The 21809-nt window shown below is 44.0% G+C and overlaps 1 protein-coding gene across 2 annotated transcripts in view; it reads left to right on the top strand.

Moving 5' to 3' along the window:
* Positions 1-5076, top strand: part of WASF3 (WASP family member 3) — a 75060-nt gene extending 69984 nt beyond the window's left edge. For both annotated transcript variants that reach the window (XM_075742124.1, XM_075742123.1), the window contains exons 9-10: positions 1332-1699; positions 2461-5076. In XM_075742124.1, the coding sequence (XP_075598239.1) occupies positions 1332-1699; positions 2461-2618 (526 nt within the window). In that variant the 3' untranslated portion in view covers positions 2619-5076. The remainder of the gene's footprint in view (positions 1-1331; positions 1700-2460) is intronic.
* Positions 5077-21809: the final 16733 nt, after the last annotated feature.

Genomic DNA, 21809 nt, shown 5'->3' with positions numbered 1-21809 from the left:
ATGATTTTCCTTTGAAGTGGAAAATAGTTACAGCATAATTTGAATAATATTTTAAACTTCAGGAAAGGTGCAGAAAAAATATCACTGAATGTGGTTAACATGGCACTCTGTTGCATCCCTGAAATGACTTTTTAAAGGAGCTTATGACAGAATTGGAAGGATCTCCTCAGACACAGAATCAAGTTCCCTGCTGCCACAGATAACTCCATAATTCAGTGTATGAATGTATCAAACTCCTGTGTAGTTATTTTGCCTGAATGCATTCTGAAGGAAGGCTTGCTCCAGAGTAGTGCCTCTCTGATAGCAAGAAGACATCTGTTTTCTAACCAGTCTGTGCCTGTTTGTTCTTTTGCTTAAAAAGCTTAAACTTTAAAGTTGTAACCCCAGGAAAGTTGTAATCATTCTTGCCTGTGGTGTTTTAAACTAAGCAAGCCAAGGCTTTTCAGCCTCACTTGATGCATCCTGGGATAGTATTTGCCCGATTCATGGCTGTATCATGCTGTAGGTGACTCAGTTATGCTATGATTGACTGCTCCAACCTGCATTTTCTCTGTTATTTTCAGTTTATAACAGAAATACTTGTGCTTAGTCCCCAGATACATGACCATTGTCAGTGTATCACAGTTGTCATACGTTGACGTGTATCACTGAGTGTCATCAGTAACTTCCTTCAACTGCTGTCTCCTATATCTAGTTCTTTACCCGCATTCGTAACATTAATGACCATTTTGTCTGCTTAAGAATTTTTAATGGCATTTTAACAATGAAAATAGCTCTTCCCTGTTCCTCCTCTTTAAAGTGTCAATCAAATGTATCAATTTAATTAAATAATATTTAAATTGATAAACTTGACTAAAGAAGCACATGAGATGCATGATATACCTTTGGGTAAATCTTTCCATTCATACTTTCCATTGTCTTCCATGCCTGTCTTTTTTTATTATCTCTTAATACTTGTTCTAACACTTGGTCTTCTATGGAAGTGATACACATAGTCTACAGTTTTCTTCATCCCTTCTTCATCCTAGGCTTTGTACTTAACACTCTCACAGAGTAGATGTTTAGTAACAAACATAGCTTCGTACTTAACTAGGCAGGAGTGTTAAGATAAAGTCTCACTTCGGAGTGCTGAAAGGACACTGCCTTTAACTTTGTCATCTGCCTTAATATTCGACAATTCATATGTTTATAATCACTTGCATATTTAACTCACCAGTTTAAATTCCTTTTGATTTTTGTTTTAGCTGAGGTTGGATGAGAGCAGTTTAAGGTGTCATGACTCTGTAAGTCCTAACTTTCAATGCATTAAATGTCTGTTCTGTTTTATATAGGATGCTTCCAGCTCAGATGGTGGATTATTACAATCCTACAGGTCCTCCCCCTCCGCCTCCTCCCCCTATGATTCCTTCAGCACAAACCGCATTTGTTAGTCCCCTTCAGCTTCCTGTGCCACCTTCCCATTCTGGACTGGTGACTGGCTCTACATACACAGCTACTCATCCTCCTCCTAGTGGGCTTGTTGTCACTGCTCCTCCTCCCCCTGGCCCACCTCCTCCCCCTCCAGGCCCTCCTGCTGCCGGTTCATCCCTCTCTTCCTCCCCAATGCATGCTCCTCCAGCTACAGAGGCAAAACGCCATGAACCTGCACAGCCGCCAATAAGTGATGCACGGAGCGATCTTCTTGCTGCCATTCGAATGGGTAAGTGGGCACTGAGTTTTAGCTATTTCTTTTTTCTTTTTTTTTTCTTCTTTTTTTCTTTTTTTTTTTTACCCTGTCAATGAAAGCACTGTGTTTTCAAGTGATTTGAGTTCATGGCTTCTATTCCCAGCCTGGCAGAATGTCATTAAGAGACTAGTTTAACCACAGGTACCATGCACCTATTCTAACGTTTGTCAACCCTGACTTTGGATTTTTTTTCTGTTGCCTAAAGATGTACAGCTTTGTCAAACAGTTTCCAGTGTTTGTGTGGACACAATCAAATTAAAACAGTACTTGTGTGTTCATTATGTGAAGTAGCCGGTAGACGTACGTGGATTTTTGCTTCTGTTCAGGAGAACCGAGTTACCCAACGCCAGGCTTCAGCCCACTGATTTTTAACCAGTGACTAATGGCTGTTCCTGCCTTTGCTTACAATATGGAGCTGTAGGTGTAATGGTGTTTCCAAGTACAATTATGAAAACTTTCATCTTCAGATCACAAGCACCCATGTAGTTGTGAATATTTAGTTTTAACGTGTTGTTGGCAATTTTAGAAGTCTAGAAGTATTCAGTCTCTGAGAATGGATTCCAATCTGCCTTTTTTTGTCTTCCTTGCTCAGGGACGCTCTGTAACTCAATGATTGCTTTTTTTTGTTCTTCTTCCTGAACGTATTGTTAGAATACAAAAAACTCACCAATAATGATACAAAATTGAAAATCTCTTGTGTGGAAATCTTTGTCTGAGAGTAATTGTCTCTACAGGAATTCAGCTGAAAAAGGTGCAGGAGCAACGTGAGCAAGAAGCAAAGCGAGAGCCTGTTGGAAATGATGTGGCGACCATCCTTTCAAGACGCATTGCTGTGGAATACAGCGATTCTGATGATGATTCAGAGTTTGATGAGAACGATTGGTCAGATTGAACCTAGTCCAAGCCCAGCGGCAAGTTCATGAAATACTTGGCTTCAGTGATCGCTTTCTTAGCGAGATGTAAAGCAGGACGCTGACACGTATTAAAGCTAGTGATCAAAAATTGAATTGATATTATTCAGAATGCTGTAGCTTAGCAACTCTGGTAATAATGATGTGATTATGCTTATGCAGATCAGAAACTTGTCTTACTTTCAGTATTTACCGCATAATACTTAAGTGCCACTAAATGTAGCAAATCATGTGCTGCGTGCAAAATATGCTGCAGTTGTTGCACTGTTACAGAACCAGCATTTTATTTTACTTTCCTGATCTTGAAGGGATAAAATATATTTTTTTGACTTTACATCTTATTCTTTTAATTATGTAAGCAACTTAGGTACTTGTGAATTGGTCTGGTTGTTAGTCTTTGACAGCAATTAACTATGTGAGTGAAGTGTTGAGTTCCATAAATAAGACTTTTAGCTTTTTTTATTAGTTACTAATTATGCCCATCTTAGTCTATTTTTAATCACTTCTGGGCTTAGGTTTTTTGCATACAGAATTGATTTTACATAATCTTTCTTTTTATCTTAAAAATGTAGCAGATGATGAAACGTATGCTTTGAAGAATGAATCCACATGATTCAAAACGAATGTTTTATGAGCAGGCTGGCTAAGTTTGTAACAGGACTGGCTCTGGGTTGCTGGCTGCTTGTTTGGGGGGTCTCAGGCAGGCAGTGGATGCACGTCCATGTTACAAATGACACTTTAAATACCTGTAGAGCTTTTCAGTTTTATGATACAAATCAGCTAGATACCAAGACTTAAGGGTAGACCTGATTGAAGCCATTTGGGTATCGCAGTGCAGAAATCTTGCTCTGTTACTACTAAAGATTGGAACTTTTGTCAGTCCAGATCTAGCAAGCAGATACATTTCACAAGTATTAAACTAGGTCTTTATGCTTGTAGGTATAAATGATTGTAAATAAGTTTTGTTGTTGTTGATTTGTACATGTATAGTCAGGACATTGTTTTCCATTTCCTGTAGTACGTTTACTCAAAACTATTATTACTTTGAATGTATTTCTTTCCTAGTACATCCCATTGATAAAACATTGGCAGTTAAAACAGTTTTAATGGCTGTTTAGGTACTATGCCATATATACACACTTGTTTTCTCCTTCGCTAGGAACAGTTGCTGCCATGCTGTCTCTGTTTTCTTTAAAAATAATTCCTTTTTTTCCACAGTACAGTATTAATTTTTTTTTGTTGTTTTTGTTTTCTCTCTTTTGGACTGAGAGTCAGGCTGCTGCTTTGCCTAATGAGGTTTTAAAAAATGTATTCTTAGCGGGGGAAGAGTTCTTTCCTTACCAGATCACAGTTTTAATCTTTGTAGCTGAAGTCTGTGTAATTCCAGGTCTAACATTTGGTAAAGCTCCTTTGTTCTGTGAGGCCCTGTCTGTTCCCAAAAGGGGAAAAAAAAAAAAAGTATGTAATATAAAAAGAGAAATGGGAAATAATTATCTAAGTTGTGTTTACACAATGAACAGTTTTAGTCCTGAGAATGTAACAGTCTAACATGATGTTTGCATGCAAACTGTTGGCTACTTCATTGCTGTTTAGTCTGCATATGATTTTCCAATCTGTCGTGGCTGCCTTTAGGGTAGGGTGGTAACATGCCGCCTCAATGTCAGTGTGAGAATTTATCACATAAAGTACCACCGAGCTCTGAGTAATGGTGAGCAAGTACAGCTCTTGTTAATTGATGGCAGCTGAAGGTACTCATCTCCGTTTCAGCTGGAGTGGTTTTGTCTTCGCCTTAAAACAGAGCTGAAGTCTGCTTTATTTTTGTGTCCTGCCATCTGAGGTCTGTGTGTCCACCGCATAGGGCAGAATTTAGGCCATAGCCTGCTTGTGGGTTTCATCAGTCAATGAGAGATGGTTTGCTCTGATCATCATGGTGCTCTGCACAGTGGTTTGCAGAATGATTCTTCGCGTGGGTCAGCTAAACGTGCAACCGGGACCGCAGTGTTACATCCCTGTACAGGTGGGGAGAGTACTCTCAGTATTCTTTTAATATGCGCTGAAATGAAATAGGTCAGCAGGAAATTCTTTCCAATTTACTGAAATTTGATATGACGGAAGATACATTTTATGAGCACAGAAGTTGGGTATGTCTGAAATGTTGTAATTTATGTTAATTTTAAATAATAAACATTAAACAACCAGTCAGTTGGGACCAGTTAAAATAGTGTAGATTTTTCAGTCCTAGTAGCCAACCTGTTTTTCTGAACCTGCAATGTTGTCGCTTTCCTTTTGGTATTTTATTAATAAAATGTGAATTGAATTTAGTGGTGTAAACTAACATTATTCTAGCCTGTTTTTATCAGTTTTATCATACTTTGGGTTGTGAATAAGTAACAAATATGAATAAAATCTCACTTTTGAGCCTGTGTTTCTTTCCTTAAATTAGTAAGATTTTGATATTAATATTTATGCCTTATCAGTAAATGAAAATGTAAGGCTTCCCAATGCTATCTGTGATCCCAGGAACTACGATTTTACTGGGATGGAGGCTGGACTCTGTAAAACCAGACTCCTTGAAGGTACTGCTGCTTCTCCTAACATGCATACTTATTTCTTCTTCTTTTGCACCTTGGTTCAAGCTCCGCATTTAAGTTGTTGGCTGGGGTAAACAGGTATTAATTTCCCCACGGGTAGCTTTAATTTTTTTTTCAGTGAAATGCATTAAACAACAGCTTTGCTCCCAGAAAGAACAGGACAGAATATGAGAGTTGTATCAGCAAGCCCCTTTCCCACTTGTTTTAATAAGAAAAGAGACTTCATAGGTGAATGACACCAAGGACAATATTGTAAAATGCAAACCCATGGCTGCCTACTACAAACATATCTGTTTAACTTACAGTTAGACTACTATATTACACAATTGGTTTATGTAATTCTTCCCAGTATGATGTGATAAACTGATTGTGTAATATAGTTGCCTAATTGTAAATAAACCAGACTTGCTTATGCATCTTAGACTTGGTTGTTCTTTGGGAAAATGAATTCATCTTCAATCTGTTCAGCTGATAATTCCAGTCCCTCTGGCACTCAGTTCTAATTTCACTGAAATTTTCCATCTTTGATTTGAACTTAATTCAGGTAATTTAGAGCAAAGACACCAGTTCTACATAGCAACTGAGTGTATGAGCTTGCAGTTTGGGTACAAAGGCTTAGTAAAGCATTTATATCTGCTCATTTATCAGTTGGGGTTGGAGTTAGGACTGGCGGTCATTTGGCATAGTGCCTCTGCAGCTTTTGTGGCTGTCTTTTCAATGTTAAAAAATATTTCCATGTGACTAAACTGACATATCAGTTGGATTTTTAGGTATTTCACATTTCTCTCTACTAAGATGAACTGCATGAAGAAGAAAAAAAATCTTGTTGTAAGAGAGGTGCATGCTGTTGAGAACAAGCTCAAAACTGAGCTCGTTTGCGGTATGCAGATGGAGTTGGGAGGAAGGGAAGTGACTCTGGGAAATCAATTCTTGTGATGTATTTTGGAAGTGTGTTTTCTCTCATGTGCCAGGCATTCTTTTCATGATAAAAAGGTGTTCCCTTCCACTTGAAACACCACACCTAAGGATACAGCAAATGTGTAACTTCTTAAAATATTTAAAATCTTACTGTAAACTGAACTCTGAGTATAAACCTAATGACAATGAAAATTTCATGAGAATCTTGTGGCTGGAAGCTGAAGCTGCATGAATTCAATCTTGAGGTACTATTTCCTAGGAGGGGAGTAAAATAAATATTAGAACAGCTTATCCAAAGATGGCTTTGATAGTGGTTTTGTTTGTTTGTTTTTGGGGTTTTTTTTAAGGTGACATTACCCTTTTCTCTCCTGAAAAACCAACGAAATCCAACCTGCTATAGTCCCTTTGGGGAAAGTTTCCTGCCCTGTGCTGGGGTGGCCAGCCTGAGCTCTTAAGTCTGAATCTGAGGTGTTCCTGATACCAGTACGTACATACACACAAGTCCAAGGATTTTCAGCATCTCAAGGCAGCTCTGCATTCACATCCTTCAGCATTGTCAGTGTGCTCAGAGCTGTATGGGGAATGAAAATAAATGATGAACCATGGTAGAATCCCTCAGGCCCTGGCATCTGCCACAAAATAGTCAGGAGTGACTCGAGCTTGTCATCAAACAATCTTCCGAATTCCCTTGGACATTTAAGGAAGCGTGGGAACTCTGGAAGGGCTGTAGGTTTCCAGTCAACCATCGTCTTTCATTAGGTGAATAGAAAGAGTGGGAAACTAGAAAAAAGTCCTTTAAGTACAAAATAGGGAGAAGGAATTTCATAGTTTGCTTTCTGCAGTAATAGGTGGAGGAAGAAGGGAGTTTCTCGTGTGCTGTCAAATATCTGTAGGTTTCTCTGGAGAACCGTGTTTTCATCAGTGCTTGATGTAGGTGTGCGCTTCTACGCATGGAAAGCAGTCTCCTAAGTTTGGGCTGGCCTGGGCTTTTTTTTCAGCTGCATAAGAAAACAAGTAGCCCTTAAGAGATTTGTGGCTAAATATAGTAGTCTCTAGCGGTTAATGGATAAATAGCGAAGTTCTTATGTGATTAGCTGGAGCAGGGAGTACTTCTGCGCTTTTCTCTTGGTGAGGGATCACATGCAGAGTGCTTTGGAGATTAGAGCTGAGGGCAACTGTTCCTGGGATGTCTCAACAGCTTGTCTTAGATGTGTTGCCTTTCCGAGTCACTCAGCGTTTTCAATCGCTAACACGCTGTCATACAACGTGAGAACTATCTGCCCCCTTCAGCAATCGCTCACATTGCCAGTGCAGTGTAGGTTAAAGGAAGGAAGAAGGACTGGGAATCTGGCAAAGTTACCCTGGTGCCAGGTAGTATCGGGCAGTCTGTCCCATCTGACTTTGAGAGGAACCCTAAACAGGAGTCCTGCCAACTATACTGAAGGAGATGCCAGAATTCATCAGATGTTTCCTTTGTTTTTCTTGAAAATCAGGCTGATGCATTCCTTACTCAGTTTTCTGAGTAATGCTGCTGTTATGTTCTATTTCTCTAGAAAATTTAACTTTCCAGTCCCTTACTGGTTACCTTTCTCTGACTTGCTGAATGCCCTGTGCCCATTGCTTTTCAGCCTTTACAGGATGCACTCCCCAGCTGCTAAAAACACCTTTACTCTGCTGAAGTCAGCAGCCCAGCGCTGATTTTTCACCTGCAGCCCGTCCCTCTGCATCCTTCTCTCTTGAGTCTCTTCCCTCTGGTTTTTAATAGGTAGGTTGTGTGTTACCAGCCAAAGATTTTCCCTCTCACTGTGTGAGCAAGACTTTCGGTTTGCTGGGTTGGCCATGGTTTCTTTCCTTTGAATAGATCCTCGTTCTGTGACTGTGCTGGGTAAAGGTGGATGCTACAAGGGATGTCGCTTCCAGGTACGGGGCCTTCCTCCACAGAGGATGATGGTAGTAGCAGGATTGTTTATCATAGGCTAAGCAGGCTTAGCTTAGTGATCAATCTTGAGTATTGCTAAAGTTACTGCTCATTCCAGCCACGTGAGACCTGACCTTAACTTCGCTTGGGACATTCTTTCAGATTTTTTTCTGGTCTGGTTTTGTGGTGTTTTCAGCTACACCTGGGTTGGTTCATTTGTCTGTTCTGTTTGGGTTTCCTTCCAAATTTAGCATACTTCCTAAACCTCTTTTTTCTTAGGGTGCCTTCATGCAGCTGGCTGAACTACTTTGATCACCATTATGTTGTGAATGCTGCTTCTGCATTTGAGGAAGAAGGCTTTTATTTTGTTTCATTCTCAGAATGACTACCACAGTGACACTTTCTAGACTGTAAAAGCTTCCTTGTAAATTTATTTCTTTGTGATTTCTGTTTATGGCATTGTGTTGGGTTTGCGTGGCAAGGTTTTGGTAGCGGGTGGGGGCTATAGGGGTGGCTCCTGTGAGGAGCTTCTGGAAGCTTCCACAGTGTCTGACAGAGCCAATGCCAGCCAGCTCCAAGATGGGCCCGCCCCTGGCCAAGGCCAAGCCAGTCAGTGCCTCTGTGATAACATATTTAAGAAGGGGGAAAAAAGAAAAAGGGGAGAAGATTTTGCAGCTGGAGGGAGAAGCGTGGAGATGTAACACCAAGGTCAGTGCAGGAGGAGGGGGAGGAGGTGCTCCAGGCGCCGGAGCAGAGATCCCCCTGCAGCCCGTGGTGAAGACCATGGTGAAGCAGGCTGTCCCCCTGCAGCCCATGGAGGGAGGATGAGGGGGTGTAGAGATTCCACCTGCAGCCCATGGACGACCCCACGCTGGAGCAGGTGGAGGCACCTGAAGGAGGCTGTGGCCTGTGGGAAGCCCAGGCTGAAGCAAGTCCTTGGCCGGACCGGTAGACCCGTGGAGAGGGGAGCCCACGCCAGGGCAGGTTTGCTGGCAGGACTTGTGACCCTGGGGGGACCCACGCTGGAACAGATTCTCCTGAAGGTCTGCACCCCATGGAAGAGACCACACTGGAGCAGTTCATGAAGGACTGTAGCCCGTGAGAGGGACCCCACGCTGGAGCAGGGGAACGTTGAGAGGAGTCCTCCCCCTGAGGACAAAGAGGTGGCAGAAACAACGTGCGCTGCACTGACTGCAACCCCCTTTCCCCCCCCACCCCCGTGCCGCTGAGGGGGGAGGAGGTTGAAGCTGGGAGTGAAGTTGAGCCCGGGAAGATGGGAGGGGTGGGGGGCGGTGTTTTAAGACTCGATGTTATTTTTCTCATTGCTCTACTCTGTTTAGTAATAAATTAGATGAATCTCCTAAGTTCAGTCTGTTTTGCTCGTGATGATAATTAGTGATCTCTCCCTGTCCTTATCTCGACCCAAGCCTTTTGTTACACTTCTCCTCCCCATCGTGCTGGGGGAGGGGTGAGCGAGCGGCCGCGTGGTACCTTACTGCCGGCTGGGCCTAAACCACGACAGGCATGTTTTCCTTTAACAAAAGTTTAGAAGTTTTGCGTACAGCAGTCAGTGAACTTTTTGGATTGCTGTGAAGAGCTCTTGTATAGGTTCATGAAAATATTTAATCTGACTGTGACAAGGCAACATTGAGGTAGGTAGTATGTGCAGCACTACGTTGCAATGTGTATGTTGAAATACTGACATAAACCTGGATCTTGATTCTTGATAAATGTCAACAATTCCTGGGAGCGTTTGGAGCATTAAGCATTCCACTTAAACTGGTGGATCCTGCTGGCTCATTGCTTTTCCCAGTGACCAGTCACTGATTTGCCATTATCTGTTGAAAACTAACATTGTGACGTTTCACAAATCTTTAAAAAAAATATGCAAGATAGCCGCCTCGTACCCAACTGACTTCCATCAGACAAATTCTTCTCCGAAAAAAACCTAGTTATCTCATTTTTGTTCATCCTCTATACTCTCTTCAAAACCCCCAGTGACTGTCAAGTCACCCTTTGCTTTTTAAATTATTTAAGAGCCATCTTCATTCTTTAAGTTGACATTGTCTATCTGGGAAACTGAATTTAGGTCTACCACATGCTTTAAGGATGCTCCATCCCTCTCCTGTGGTGCCCCTCCTGACCTATATTCCTTGCTATGTTTCAAGAATTTACATGAATTATTTATACGGCATGATAGATTTACTTCGTACTTTGCCGAAAGAGATACTAAATCCTCACTTTAGGGATTTTCAAACCTAGTTAAAATATACCAAATTGTGAGGCAGCTGCTAACAACTAGAATTATTTGAGATAACAGATATGGGGGTTGTCTAGCTGTAACGTTGCTTCTTACTTGCCGTGTTACCAGAGAAAAAGCATTTACGTACAGGATGCCTCGCGTAAATGGGGAGAATAACACCACAGATCCGTGGCGTTCTTCTGTCTCTTAAACATGAGGTAGGAAAATAGAGATTTTTTTGGATAGAGATGGGGAAGAAGAGAAAGGCCAGTTTATAGGAGAAGATATTTTCGTGAATAATTGCTGATACTTCTCCTTGTATTTGTTTTATCTCCATACAGAAACACTCTCTGAATGGTGAGGCTAAATTTTAACCTTCTCCCTGAAGATCACCTTATCTCTATTATTCTCTCCACCTTATCCGTTGCAGTATGTAACGACCTTTCTCTTCAATTCAGCCATCTGCCTGCTTCAGTTTTTATTTCCTTCGCTGATCAGATGAGACATGAGAGTACAAACGGCACTGGCAGTGCTGCTGGCCTTGATACCTGAGGAGGATAAATAGACTTAAGTTGACATTTAAATAGTAAATAGGTATTTTTAAAATTCATGAATACAAGAATCACTAAAGGAGTAGTGAACTAGGAATGCTTTCTGCTTAAAAAGCAATACAGGGTTGTTCAGGGTAGTAGGATATTTAAGGAATATGTGGGTAAAGCACACTTCTAAAGTGCAGCTCTATTTTAGGGCTTCCAGGTGTGAGCTTTGCACAGTTGCTGTAATTACCAGTCTGCTGTAGGTATTGCTTCTCTCTGGGTTTTAGGCAGCAATCATTTATTCTCACCCATCTGTTCGAATGCTAACAGGGATCCCAGTGCTGTAGAAAGGATGTAGAAAATATTGTTGGCTCGAGAAGTCTATGTGGAATGGAAATGGAGAGGCAGTGGGAAGTTAAGAGGAAAGTTTACTCCTGAAAACATAGGGCATCTTGGCAGGACAGAACTCAGGTTATCGGAGGGACCGTTAATTTGTTAGCACAGAGGAAAATAATATAGAACTTGATAATTCCAGATCTTTAGCTATATGGCATGGGGATTGTCTCACCTCATCAGACTTCACAGATTCACAGAATCACAGAGTGGTAGGGGTTGGAAGGGACCTCTGGAGATCATCTAGTCCAACCTCCCTGCTAGAGCAGGATCACCCCGAGCAGGTTGCACAGGATCACGTCCAGGTGAGGTTTGAATATCTCCAGAGAAGGAGACTCCACAACCTCTCTGGGCAGCCTGTCCCAGTGCTCGGTCACCCTCAGAGTGATGAAGTTTTTCCTCATGTTGAGATGGAACTCCCCCCCTGTGTTCCAGTTTGTGCCCGTTGCCCCTTGTCCTGTCACTGGGCACCACTGAAAAGAGTCTGGCCCCATCCTCTTGACACCCACCCTTTAGATATTTATAAGCATCAGTAAGATCCCCTCTCAGTCTTCTCTTCTCCAGGCTAAACAGACCCAGCTCTCTCAGCCTTTCCTCACACAAGAGATGCTCCAGTCCCCTCATCATGCCTCAGTTTTTCCATTTGGTGCCCAAACTAGAGAAATGAAGGCAAGGAGAGTCCCTGATAATGTTACTTTACTTCCACTGGAATTGCCTTGAGATTTACAGATGACAAGTCCTCTACTGGAAATAGGTGAAACGGCAGCCTGAACAGCCATGATGTCAGCTAGTTGGTCAGACCGTGTCCATGTTACTCAGAAGTGGACCTCAAAGGGATGGAGTCTGCGCCCCAGAGCGCAGGGGTGCTGCTCAGCACCAGCCAGGCTTCAGGAGTTCATGCCAACGAAACCTGGTGCTGCAGTGGGAGCGGCCCTGGGGGGAATCCATTCATGCGCTGCTCCGTGGAATTCAAGCATGGCAAGCAGGAACCAGCAGATCTGCTTCAAAAGAGCTTCTGATTCAAACTAAATGCTGGTATGGATGGTGCCTAAATGGTGGCCACACCTCTCTGTTTTCAGGGCTGTTTACCCTTCCCTGCCACGCTCGCTCCCTCCTCTCCGCTACTTTTGTCATCCTTCTCCATCACGTCTTGCTCAGCTTGGGAGGGGCACGGACCCCCATCTCTGACGCGCTGAACGTCTGGCAAAGCATTGGCAGCTGCCAAAGGAGCGCTGCTAATGAGGGGGGGTTTCTGAAAGCAGCGTGGTGCAGCGCGTCTCCTACGCAGCGTGTGCAGCAGCCTCAACGGGCGCTTTCTCTGGAGCTCATCCTAGCAAACGAGCCAACGAGGATTAACTAGATAGTAAAAATCTATCCGCTGGCAATTACACTTTAGTATTTGATTAAAATACAAGGCTGGATAATGCAGGAAGCGTGAAAATGTTTGAACGCGTTTATTCATCAGCTAGGAATTAATTCCCTGTCTAACTAGATGCCGTTTAACCTAGAGGGGAGCTATGCCTTTGGCTCCTACAGCGCTGCAGCGGTGGCAGGAGAGCTGCAGGAGGGCTCTGGCAGCTTTTGCCCTGCTCGAGCCTGCTTAATATCTGGGAAAACAATAGATTTGAGGTTCCTTTAATTCTTTGTGCGACCTTTGTAAAACCTTAGCTTGATTGAGAAGGGACGTGCGAGGAGAGGTCTTCCTTTGGCAATGATGGACCCCTAGTAGGCTTCCGGCTTCATCTTCTACCCAAAGCCAGGAAAATGAGGTGCTGCTGGAAGATTTGTCCCCTGCAAACACACCAGGTAAGAGGGACTATCTTTCTATAGAAAGATACTGACCTCCAGTGGACAAATTGGGCAATCATAGGAGTTTATTCTAATGAAAATTTAGGTGCATGAGAACCCAGAAAGGAGATGAAGAAGTTGAAGATATGAAGATTCATGCACTTCACTATTCCCAAACTCTTAATGCCTTTATTTTTCTATACGGCTATAGAGCAAATATTCCTATGTACCTTGGTGAAATTTCAGTGTCTTTAACATTGCTGACGGTCTCAATAAAACAAACGTCTCTTCAACTTTTCCCCTGAGGAACACGTTTTCTGCCCTGTGCAGACAGGCATTCTGAAATAAGAGAAACCCAGTTATTATGACATGATGTAATGTGAGCTCTGCTCTACTAATTTGATAGCTGCAGGAGGACAAAGACCCTGAGAACTGCCCTCTGCAGATCTTTCAACCGTTTGTTCCTCTCGCCGTAACTGAGTGGTACCGCGGTAAAAGTAGGCGTACAGCAAAATCTCAGTGCACGTGCGTGCTGACTTCTGGAGGCTGGGTCCACCACTCCTTGACCTAGTTGGAATAAGGCAGAGCCTCTCTGAAATGAAAACCTACCATGAAGCTAAAAGCGTGGAAACAACAAGATATGACAGCTGAGGAAGTTTCTGCACCTCTGCTGATCTCCCACATCTAAATGTCCTCACGAGTCCTCAGAGCCTGCCCTAGTTGTGAGGTGATGTGATGTTGCACAAATGAAGAGGAGGCCTCCAGAGAAGTTGAAAGAAATGGGTGAATTGCAGCAGCTTAGTGTTGGGTGTTTTAAGGTTTTCATTCATAAAATTGCAGAGGGGTTGAGGTGAGAAGAGACCTCTGGAGGCCAGCTGGTCCAACTGCCCTGCTCAAGCAGGGCCACCTAGAGCTGGTTGCCCAGGACCATTCCAGATGGCTTTTGAATATCTCCAAGGATGGAGACTCCACCACTTCCCTGGGCAACCTGTGCCAGCCCTCAGTCACCCTCATTGAGAAAAAGCATTTTCTGATGTTCAGAGGGAACCTCCTGTGTGTCAGTTTGTGCCCATTGCCTCTTGAATGCCCTTTGCCTAGTGTGCTCAAGCCCTAGGGAAGCTGAGCATCTCTGCTCACCAACTGGGCTGTTGGAAACACAATATTTGAGTTAAAAAAGGTTAAAGTCCTTCTTTCTACAGGCGGGGGGCGGGGTGGGGGTGGTATGTATGGCTGGCAGTGAATGTGCTGTTCTGCTTCTCAGCTACACAGTAATAAAAATCACTACATAAAACAAAATTAGTTGTACAGTCTGCATTTGCACAGCAGGTTTTATCATCGGACTTCTGATGGCTGTAGCTGACCCTAAGATGAAACCAGAAAACCTTGGTTTTCCTCTCCAGCCTTGCTTGGGAGATGTGCTTTGAGTCACATCACGCTGAGGGGTTTTCTAAGGCCCAACAGCAGCCTAATGAGAAAGAACCTGAGGGCCTTGTTGGGCCTGAGGCAGCTGGTCTTTGAGGAGAAGAGAGCGCGATGGTTGTTTTTTAGAAAAGGACTGGAGGGGCAGAGTGAGGTTTTGGCAAACCTAAGTTTCCCCCCCTTTTGTGAGCAAGCACAGGTGTGGATGGGGAGGTAATCGGGGACATATCTGCTAGCTAAGAAGGGAAATATGTTCAGCAGCAAGAGCTAATGCTGCTTCCTTGGACTCCCATAACCCCTTTGTGTGGTGGAAATGAGTCTTAGCAGAAAGCCTTTCCTCTGCTCTTTCATAGGATCACAGGATAATTCAGGCAGGAGATCTCTGGTCCAACAGCAACGTCCTGCTCACAGCAGGGTCAGCTCTGGGGTCAGACTGAGCTGCTCTGGGCTTCATTCAGTCCCTGGCGCCTCTGGTAAGATTTTTTTTTTTTTTTTTTTTTACCAGTGCGTAACAAGGATCTTCGAGATGTGGCTAAGCTGTCCCGTCCCAACGTGCAGTGACTGCTGATGCAGGTCCCACTGCTGCCTCCACCATCACTCTGAAGAGGAGAAAGCAAATGTTTCCTGGTCACTAAGGGAAAAGCATGAGGGAAACGGCCTCGCTGCGGTACGGCGAGGGCTGACGGCCGTGCCGACATTCCCTGCTCCCCCAGGCACACTGCCAGGGGAGAAGCCAGCTGGGGTGTTAAGATCTTAGCTGCTTTGCTTTCTTTCTTTCTCCCTCCTGGAGCCTCTCCAAATATTTGAAGCATTTGAATAGTTGGTAGATGGAAGACACAGGTAAATTCTGCTGTTCCCCTTCTGGTGAAAAGAAAGGGGATAGTTCTTCCCCTGGGACAATGATGTGGGAGATGCTCTTTGCAGCGTCACTGTGTACGCCACTCCTTCTCCCATAAGAAATCCATCCCAAATTTTTCTTAGCATGTTTGATGATGTGTTGGTTGATGCAGATGTTAATCCGCAAAGGCCTAACTAGATTTCATTAGGTGCGTTATTGTCTGGAACTTGCCCATGAGTCAGTCTGTTGGTATGAGAATAGATCAACACTTGAATGACAACTAATCTATATTGTGAAATATATTATAGAATCTTTAATTTATATAGAGATGAAGGCTGCCTGCAGGGAGTGGAAATCAATAGTGGCTTTTATATCATCCTCTGGGCAGAATATTAAATCTGAAACTCCATAATATCTAAACTGCATCAAAAGATTATAAGCCAATAGTACTAATAGCATCGAAAGGATCAGGTTTTTTTCCTTTCTTAATAAGTTTGATATATCTGCAGTTTCCAGCTGGGTTTTTGTTCTTTCAGAACAAGAAATGTGTTGCAGACGTTGTCATTGTATTAGCGTTGGAGGTTATGGCCAGAAGCTGTGTATAAGCACAAAAAGACAAGGAGATCCCTGCAGTCTACCCTGGATTTGGGGGGGTACTTGGTGGACACCTACATTACCTGAACGGGAGCCTCGATTGTTTCTTAATTCAATGCCCACCCATGAGCAGGGAGATTTGCCATCGACCAAGCTGTACTCAATTTAATGCTGTAATGATACCAAGCAGGGAGTGGATTCAGAGTAAAACCGGCCATCTCAGCAAAGACCATGTTGCCAGTGTGTTCCTGTAGCATATGGTGGGGTTCCCAGTCCAGCTTGCTTCTGGTCTGGGTCTGCCCGTAGAGTAACCGCAGCACCCGTCTGCACCATGTCTCAGAAGGGCATTGCCGACGCTTGATTTTGTTGTTCTTTCCTTTGAGCTGACAGGCGCTGTATAACAATCTGCTTCAACCATTCTGTTCTTAAGGCTCTATTTTTCTACAATTTGCTTTGATCTTAAATAGATGGGAAAGGTGACAATGAAAGAAAACATTTCCATCAGAACAATGTCTTTTTCCAAAGGCTTGTCACAACATGAAATACAACTAAAATTGACTGAACGCCCACGGTTGGTACATAAAATCTTATGCTGTGCAGTTTATGGTGATTCACAGTAGCAGCGCGCAGTGAACATGATGTGCCGGAGTATTGACGCTCCCTGGCTGGATCTCTGCAGCTTCTGCAAGTCCAAGTTGCAGTGCTATTTATTTCTCCTCCCCCCCAATGCTGTCTCTTCTTCTGTTTGATCAATACAGTCATTAGTACAAGATTAACTTTATTCAAACTCTTTACATCACTTTTCTGCCTCTGGTTTTAATCAGCTTTCCACAACCAAGTTAGGTCTGTCTTAATCTTCTATACTTTAACTTACAAAGATGCAAGAAAAAACAGCAAGTGCAAAAGGATGGAAGGAGGGGGAGGAGGATGACAAAACTGCAGGAGTGGGAGGAGAATAGGTGCATGCTATGATGGTAGAAGTAGGGTTAGTTGCAGAAGAAGGGACGGGGAACAGCTGGGCAACAGCTGGGAATGGGGGGGGCCTGGCGAGCTGGAAAGGATGGAGCTGGGATTTCTGGTACCAAAAATGGAGAAATCTGGTACAAAAAGTCAACCAAAGGACAAGATGCAGGTGGGGGAAGCATGGTTTGAAGATGGTAGGCAAAGGAAAAGTGTGTGAGGGAAATGGGCTGGGGTGTCTGTGCCTCCCAGACAAATCATCGCTGTGCCTTCAAGTGGAACTCCAGAGCTCTTCTGCCACTGGGAAAGGTCTTGGGAACAAGAGTCAGAGCCCATTTGTCCATGTCTTACTCAAATTGAAGATGGCCAGGGGTTGCTGTATGTTGTCCATTAGCTCATGTAAGGAACGTCGGGAGTCCACCTGGGCTCACCCTTCGGATGGTAGTGCTGGGAGTGTGATGAAATGTTGTAAGGCTTTTCAGTGAGGCTGTTTCAATAGCTTAAAAATTTACCTTTTTCAGAGTATATATAATGGTTTCCAAGTGAATTCCTCAAAATTATGACTTTTCTACACTAAGGTTTTCTGAGAATTTCTTGGAGAATAGAAATTAAAAGTGTTGAGCCAGCTTGGTTAATAACCTCCCGTAATGCAGCTTTTGCGTGCACAGCAAATACATGGATAGACAGGCTTTTTCTTCTGTAAAACTGTCTCTACTGCAGCATTTAAACCCTATATCTACTTTGCATTCCTTATTTCTCATGTTGTCAGGGGGAAGTCATTTGATTTCTTTGGTTGTGCCCTAACTAGGCAAATAAAATACAGAAGAAAGCTTTAGATATTGCAAATTCCATTGAAGAGATTGATGTTTTACAGAAAAGAGAGCAGATTGTGATACTACTTCTTATTTTTTTAAAAAGATGCAGCCCATTTAATTGGTTATTTTGATGACTTATTTCTTTCAAGGCAATTTACTTTGTTTTATCTACAGATAATTCTATTGAAGCGCCTAGAGTCTGAGAATTGTACAATTATCATATCTTCCTATCTCTGTAGATCTCTAGCCAAAACAAATTCCAGGGCTGACATTTTAATTTGTATTTGCATTTCAGCTCTGCCAGATGACGGCAGTTTCTTGAAGTGAACTAGACAAAAAAAATCCTCATGTGAAACAGGTGGTAAAACAGCAGACAGGCTTCTTTTCATCATTCTGTTCCTAAATTCTCTTCCCCAAAATGAATGCTTTTTAGGATTTGATGTGTACGTGCTTTGCTGCGTTTTTCATTTGCTTGTAGTGAGGATCCACTTTCTCTGATGAGAGACTGCCCTGTGCTGGGCACTGGGTGAACAGGGTGCCCTACCACAAAGGACGTATTGGACACATCTCTAGCAATGTACTAATCGTTCCTGGCCCATTAGTGATTTTAACAATTTAGGATCAGTTTAAGACTGGACCTGAAAAAAAGCTTGTGCACATCAGAACTTGTCTTTTTTTCCCCCAGACACATCAGTTTGTTTAGTAAAATGTCGCCTTTTCCTCCAAATGATGCTTCACTTGTAACTACTGAAGGTTGGAAGTTTCAGCCATGGAAGCATGGCTTAAGAATAGCAATGGATAAAAGTGAAGTCAAAAGCAATCTGAAATGGTATGACATTGTCTGTACTTTTATAGCAAAGATCTGAAAAGCTCGTAGCATGCATCATCCACTGAGAATATAAATATTTCTGAAAAATCTGATTTACTTCATACATTATGGAAGCATTTATAATCATCGTCATTTGAGGACCTAACAGTTACTCTATCATTAACTGGAACACAGGGAGTTCCACCTCAACATGAGGAAAAACTTCTTCACTCTGAGGGTGACCAAGCACTGGGACAGGCTGCCCAGAGAGGTTGTGGAGTCTCCTTCTCTGCAGATATTCAAACCCCACCTGGACATGATCCTGTGCAACCTGCTCGGGGTGATCCTGCTCTAACAGGGGGGTTGGACTAGATGATCTCCAGAGGTCCCTTCCAACCCCTACCAATCTGTGATTCTGTGAATCTGTGAAGTCTGATGAGGTGAGACGGTCCCTCTGAAAGCAGATCATTTGTTATGACATTGGTGATGCAAATACGCAACAAAGCAAAAAAGTGACTCAGCACTGGATCCAGTACGAGTTCTCGCTCTGGGCAGCAGCACTGGCGATGTCCGATGACGAAGGAACGTGGGAACCCAACCGCTGCCTCACTGCTGCGCCATTCAGAGAGGAGGTGGGAATTGGAGAACCGTGTTTGCTGTCAAGCGGCATTTCAGGCACACATGTAACTATGAGCAAAGGGTGTAGACAACACAACTGCTGCACGTTTCTTACTGCTCTGCGGTGGAGAGAGGTTCAGGGCTCGGCTTTGCTCTCTGTGTGCCACCTCGTCGTGATGCTCTCTGTGTCTGCACTGACCTTTGGCAGCGCAAGCCTACCGCATGTTGAGTATTTTCCCTTTTTTGTTGATTTTTAACCATCCTGAAGACTTTGCAGGTGTTCCTTCAGCTGTTGGCTCTGGCTGTGCCACAGCTGCCGCTGCCAAGACGTTCAGCGTGATTCTTTGTGCTGCTCGCTTCAGGTAGGTGATGTTCAACAAGACCCAAGAATTGCCTGTGAAATGCAAATTGCTCTGCCAGGCAGGAGAGCGAAAGCAAAGCAAACGAAGGTGTCTTCTAATTAAATGTAATGACAAGGAGGCCAAAAAGCATCCCCTGCTAATTCTTGAACTATGCTGGCAGGAGGTGGAGAGGATGTAGAAACAAGTGAGGAGACCTGCCAGAATGGGGAAAGAAGAGAAAACCAGGACAAAAAGGGAGGACAAAACCGGGACAAACCCCCTGGGGTATGGTAAGGGCAGCTCTGCCCCCCGCCCCCGCCAGGACTGCCTGGCAGCAGCGTCGGGGTCCCTCGGCCCCCAGGGCTCCGCTTCTCCTCAAGGGTGTGTCGTGGTTTTACCCCAGTCGGCAGCCGAGCACCACGCAGCCGCTCGCTCACTCCCCCCCTGTGGGATGGGGGAGAGAATTGGAAAAGTTAAAGTGAGAAAACTCATGAGTTGAGATAAAGACAGTTTAATAGGTAAAGCAAAAGCTGCGCGCACAAGCAAAGCAAAGCAAGGAATTCATTCCCCGCTTCCCATGGGCAGGCAGGTGTCAGCCATCTCCAGGAAAGCAGGGCTCTGTCACGCGTAACAGTGACTTGGGAAGACAAACGCCATCACTCCAAACACTGTCGTCCCCTTCCTTCCTCTTCCCCCAGTTCCTTATAAACTGAGCATGATGTCATACGGTATGGAATATCCCTTTGGTCAGTTTGGGTCACCTGTCCTGTCTGTGTCTCTTCCCAACTCCCTGTGCACCCCCAGCCATCCCACTGGCAGGGCAGTGTGAGAAGCAGAAAAGGCCTTGGCTCCGTGTAAACACTGCTCAACAATAGGTCCATAGAACAAAAAATATCTATATTATCAACACTGTTTCCAGCACAAATCTAAAACATAGCCCCATAGTAGCTACTATGAAGAAAATTAACCCTCTCAGCTGAAACCAGGACAGGGTGTTACATGAAGAGTATCTGCCTCTCGTCAGCAGGCAAATCTCTTCGATGAGATAGCACTGATAGTAGCTGCTCTGGTTTTAGTCTTCTCCTAATTCTTGCAGGAATATTCATGTACCTAAGATAATCTTAGTAATGTAGTTTCTGTAATTCCTTTTTACTGGTGCTATAAAGCTGAGGAAAAGCCCTGCTGTCCTGGGAGCTGTACTCATAAAGACAAATCTTCTTCCTTCAGTTTCAGTTTCTTTGTCTTTCAAGTTAGAGTATGCTCTGGTGCATCCCACGATCGGCTTCTTGGCCGGGTGAAAATTAGCTCCTGCGAGATTTCCTGCTACGCCAGAGGTCGGTGGCAGTTACACGACACCCAGCTAGCACGTATGCAGCTCTGCAGGGCGTGTGTAAGCTATACTTCATGTTGTTGCATAGACACCACTTGTGGAAACACCAGTAGTAAGCAGGGTCCCCCAGGAACTCCTCCTCAGCTGCTCCACCTGCTCCCTGGGAGTGGAGTGGCAATGGATGGGCTTCACCATATGGATGGATGTAAACGTGTGTGCGCTCCTGTTTCTGGTACAGCTGGATCTTCACGTTTTCTGTGTTGTTAGTCTCCATTGTGGAGTACACTCCACAGGGACGGGACTCTCCACACACCTTCACTTCCACAAGTATTCAGGGAGGGATGTGAGCACCCCAAGTCTCACTGTCTGCGTGCTCCCAGGGTTTGGTGGTCAGGTCAGAGAGCCCAGGTTTCAGTGGCACAAGGGACATTGTTTGACACTCTTTTGTGTGTGTTTTTTCCTTTCCTACATGAAAAGTTAGGCAAGAATCTTTTTCTATTAAAGGTGAAACTCAGCACAGTTTATAACCCGCATTCTTCTTAGAACGAGCCTGCCCCCATCCTCCCTCCCCCCAGGCTGAGCGATGAGCCCCACCGGCAGCCTCACGCCCCTCCAAGGGCAAGTGACTGAGTTTGGAGTAGGGCAACTTCTGTTGTGTTTCGGGGTGGGCTAACACGTCCCTCAGAGTTAGTACTCAGGGTTTCCAGTGACCGACTGCAAATGGACTGGGAAAATGTTTTTCTCCCATTCTGACGACGGTGGAGGCTGCCAGGTGAGGAGGTTTTGGACAGGCAGGATGGTGGTGGGCCTGTTGTAATCATTCCAGGGGGCTTACATGGAGACTTCCATCAGATATTTTTGACTGTGAAAACTTTAGAAAAATGCATGTAATATAAGTCAGGAACAATTTCTTGTGGCAGATTCAAGGCTTTCAAAGAAACATTTTGACAGGACAAAAGCCTAAAAGCAGTTTGAACAGGACTCCTAGCAAATGGTTTATACAACCGTCCGTGGCGGTGAGAAATGAGCTGTTACTCCACTCAGGCAGTTCGATCCATTGTCA

The sequence above is a fragment of the Balearica regulorum genome, chromosome 1 (genome assembly GCF_011004875.1).
Source record: "Balearica regulorum gibbericeps isolate bBalReg1 chromosome 1, bBalReg1.pri, whole genome shotgun sequence".
In the NCBI taxonomy this organism is placed as follows: Eukaryota; Metazoa; Chordata; class Aves; order Gruiformes; family Gruidae; genus Balearica; species Balearica regulorum.
This window is presented reverse-complemented; position numbering and strand designations above follow the sequence as displayed.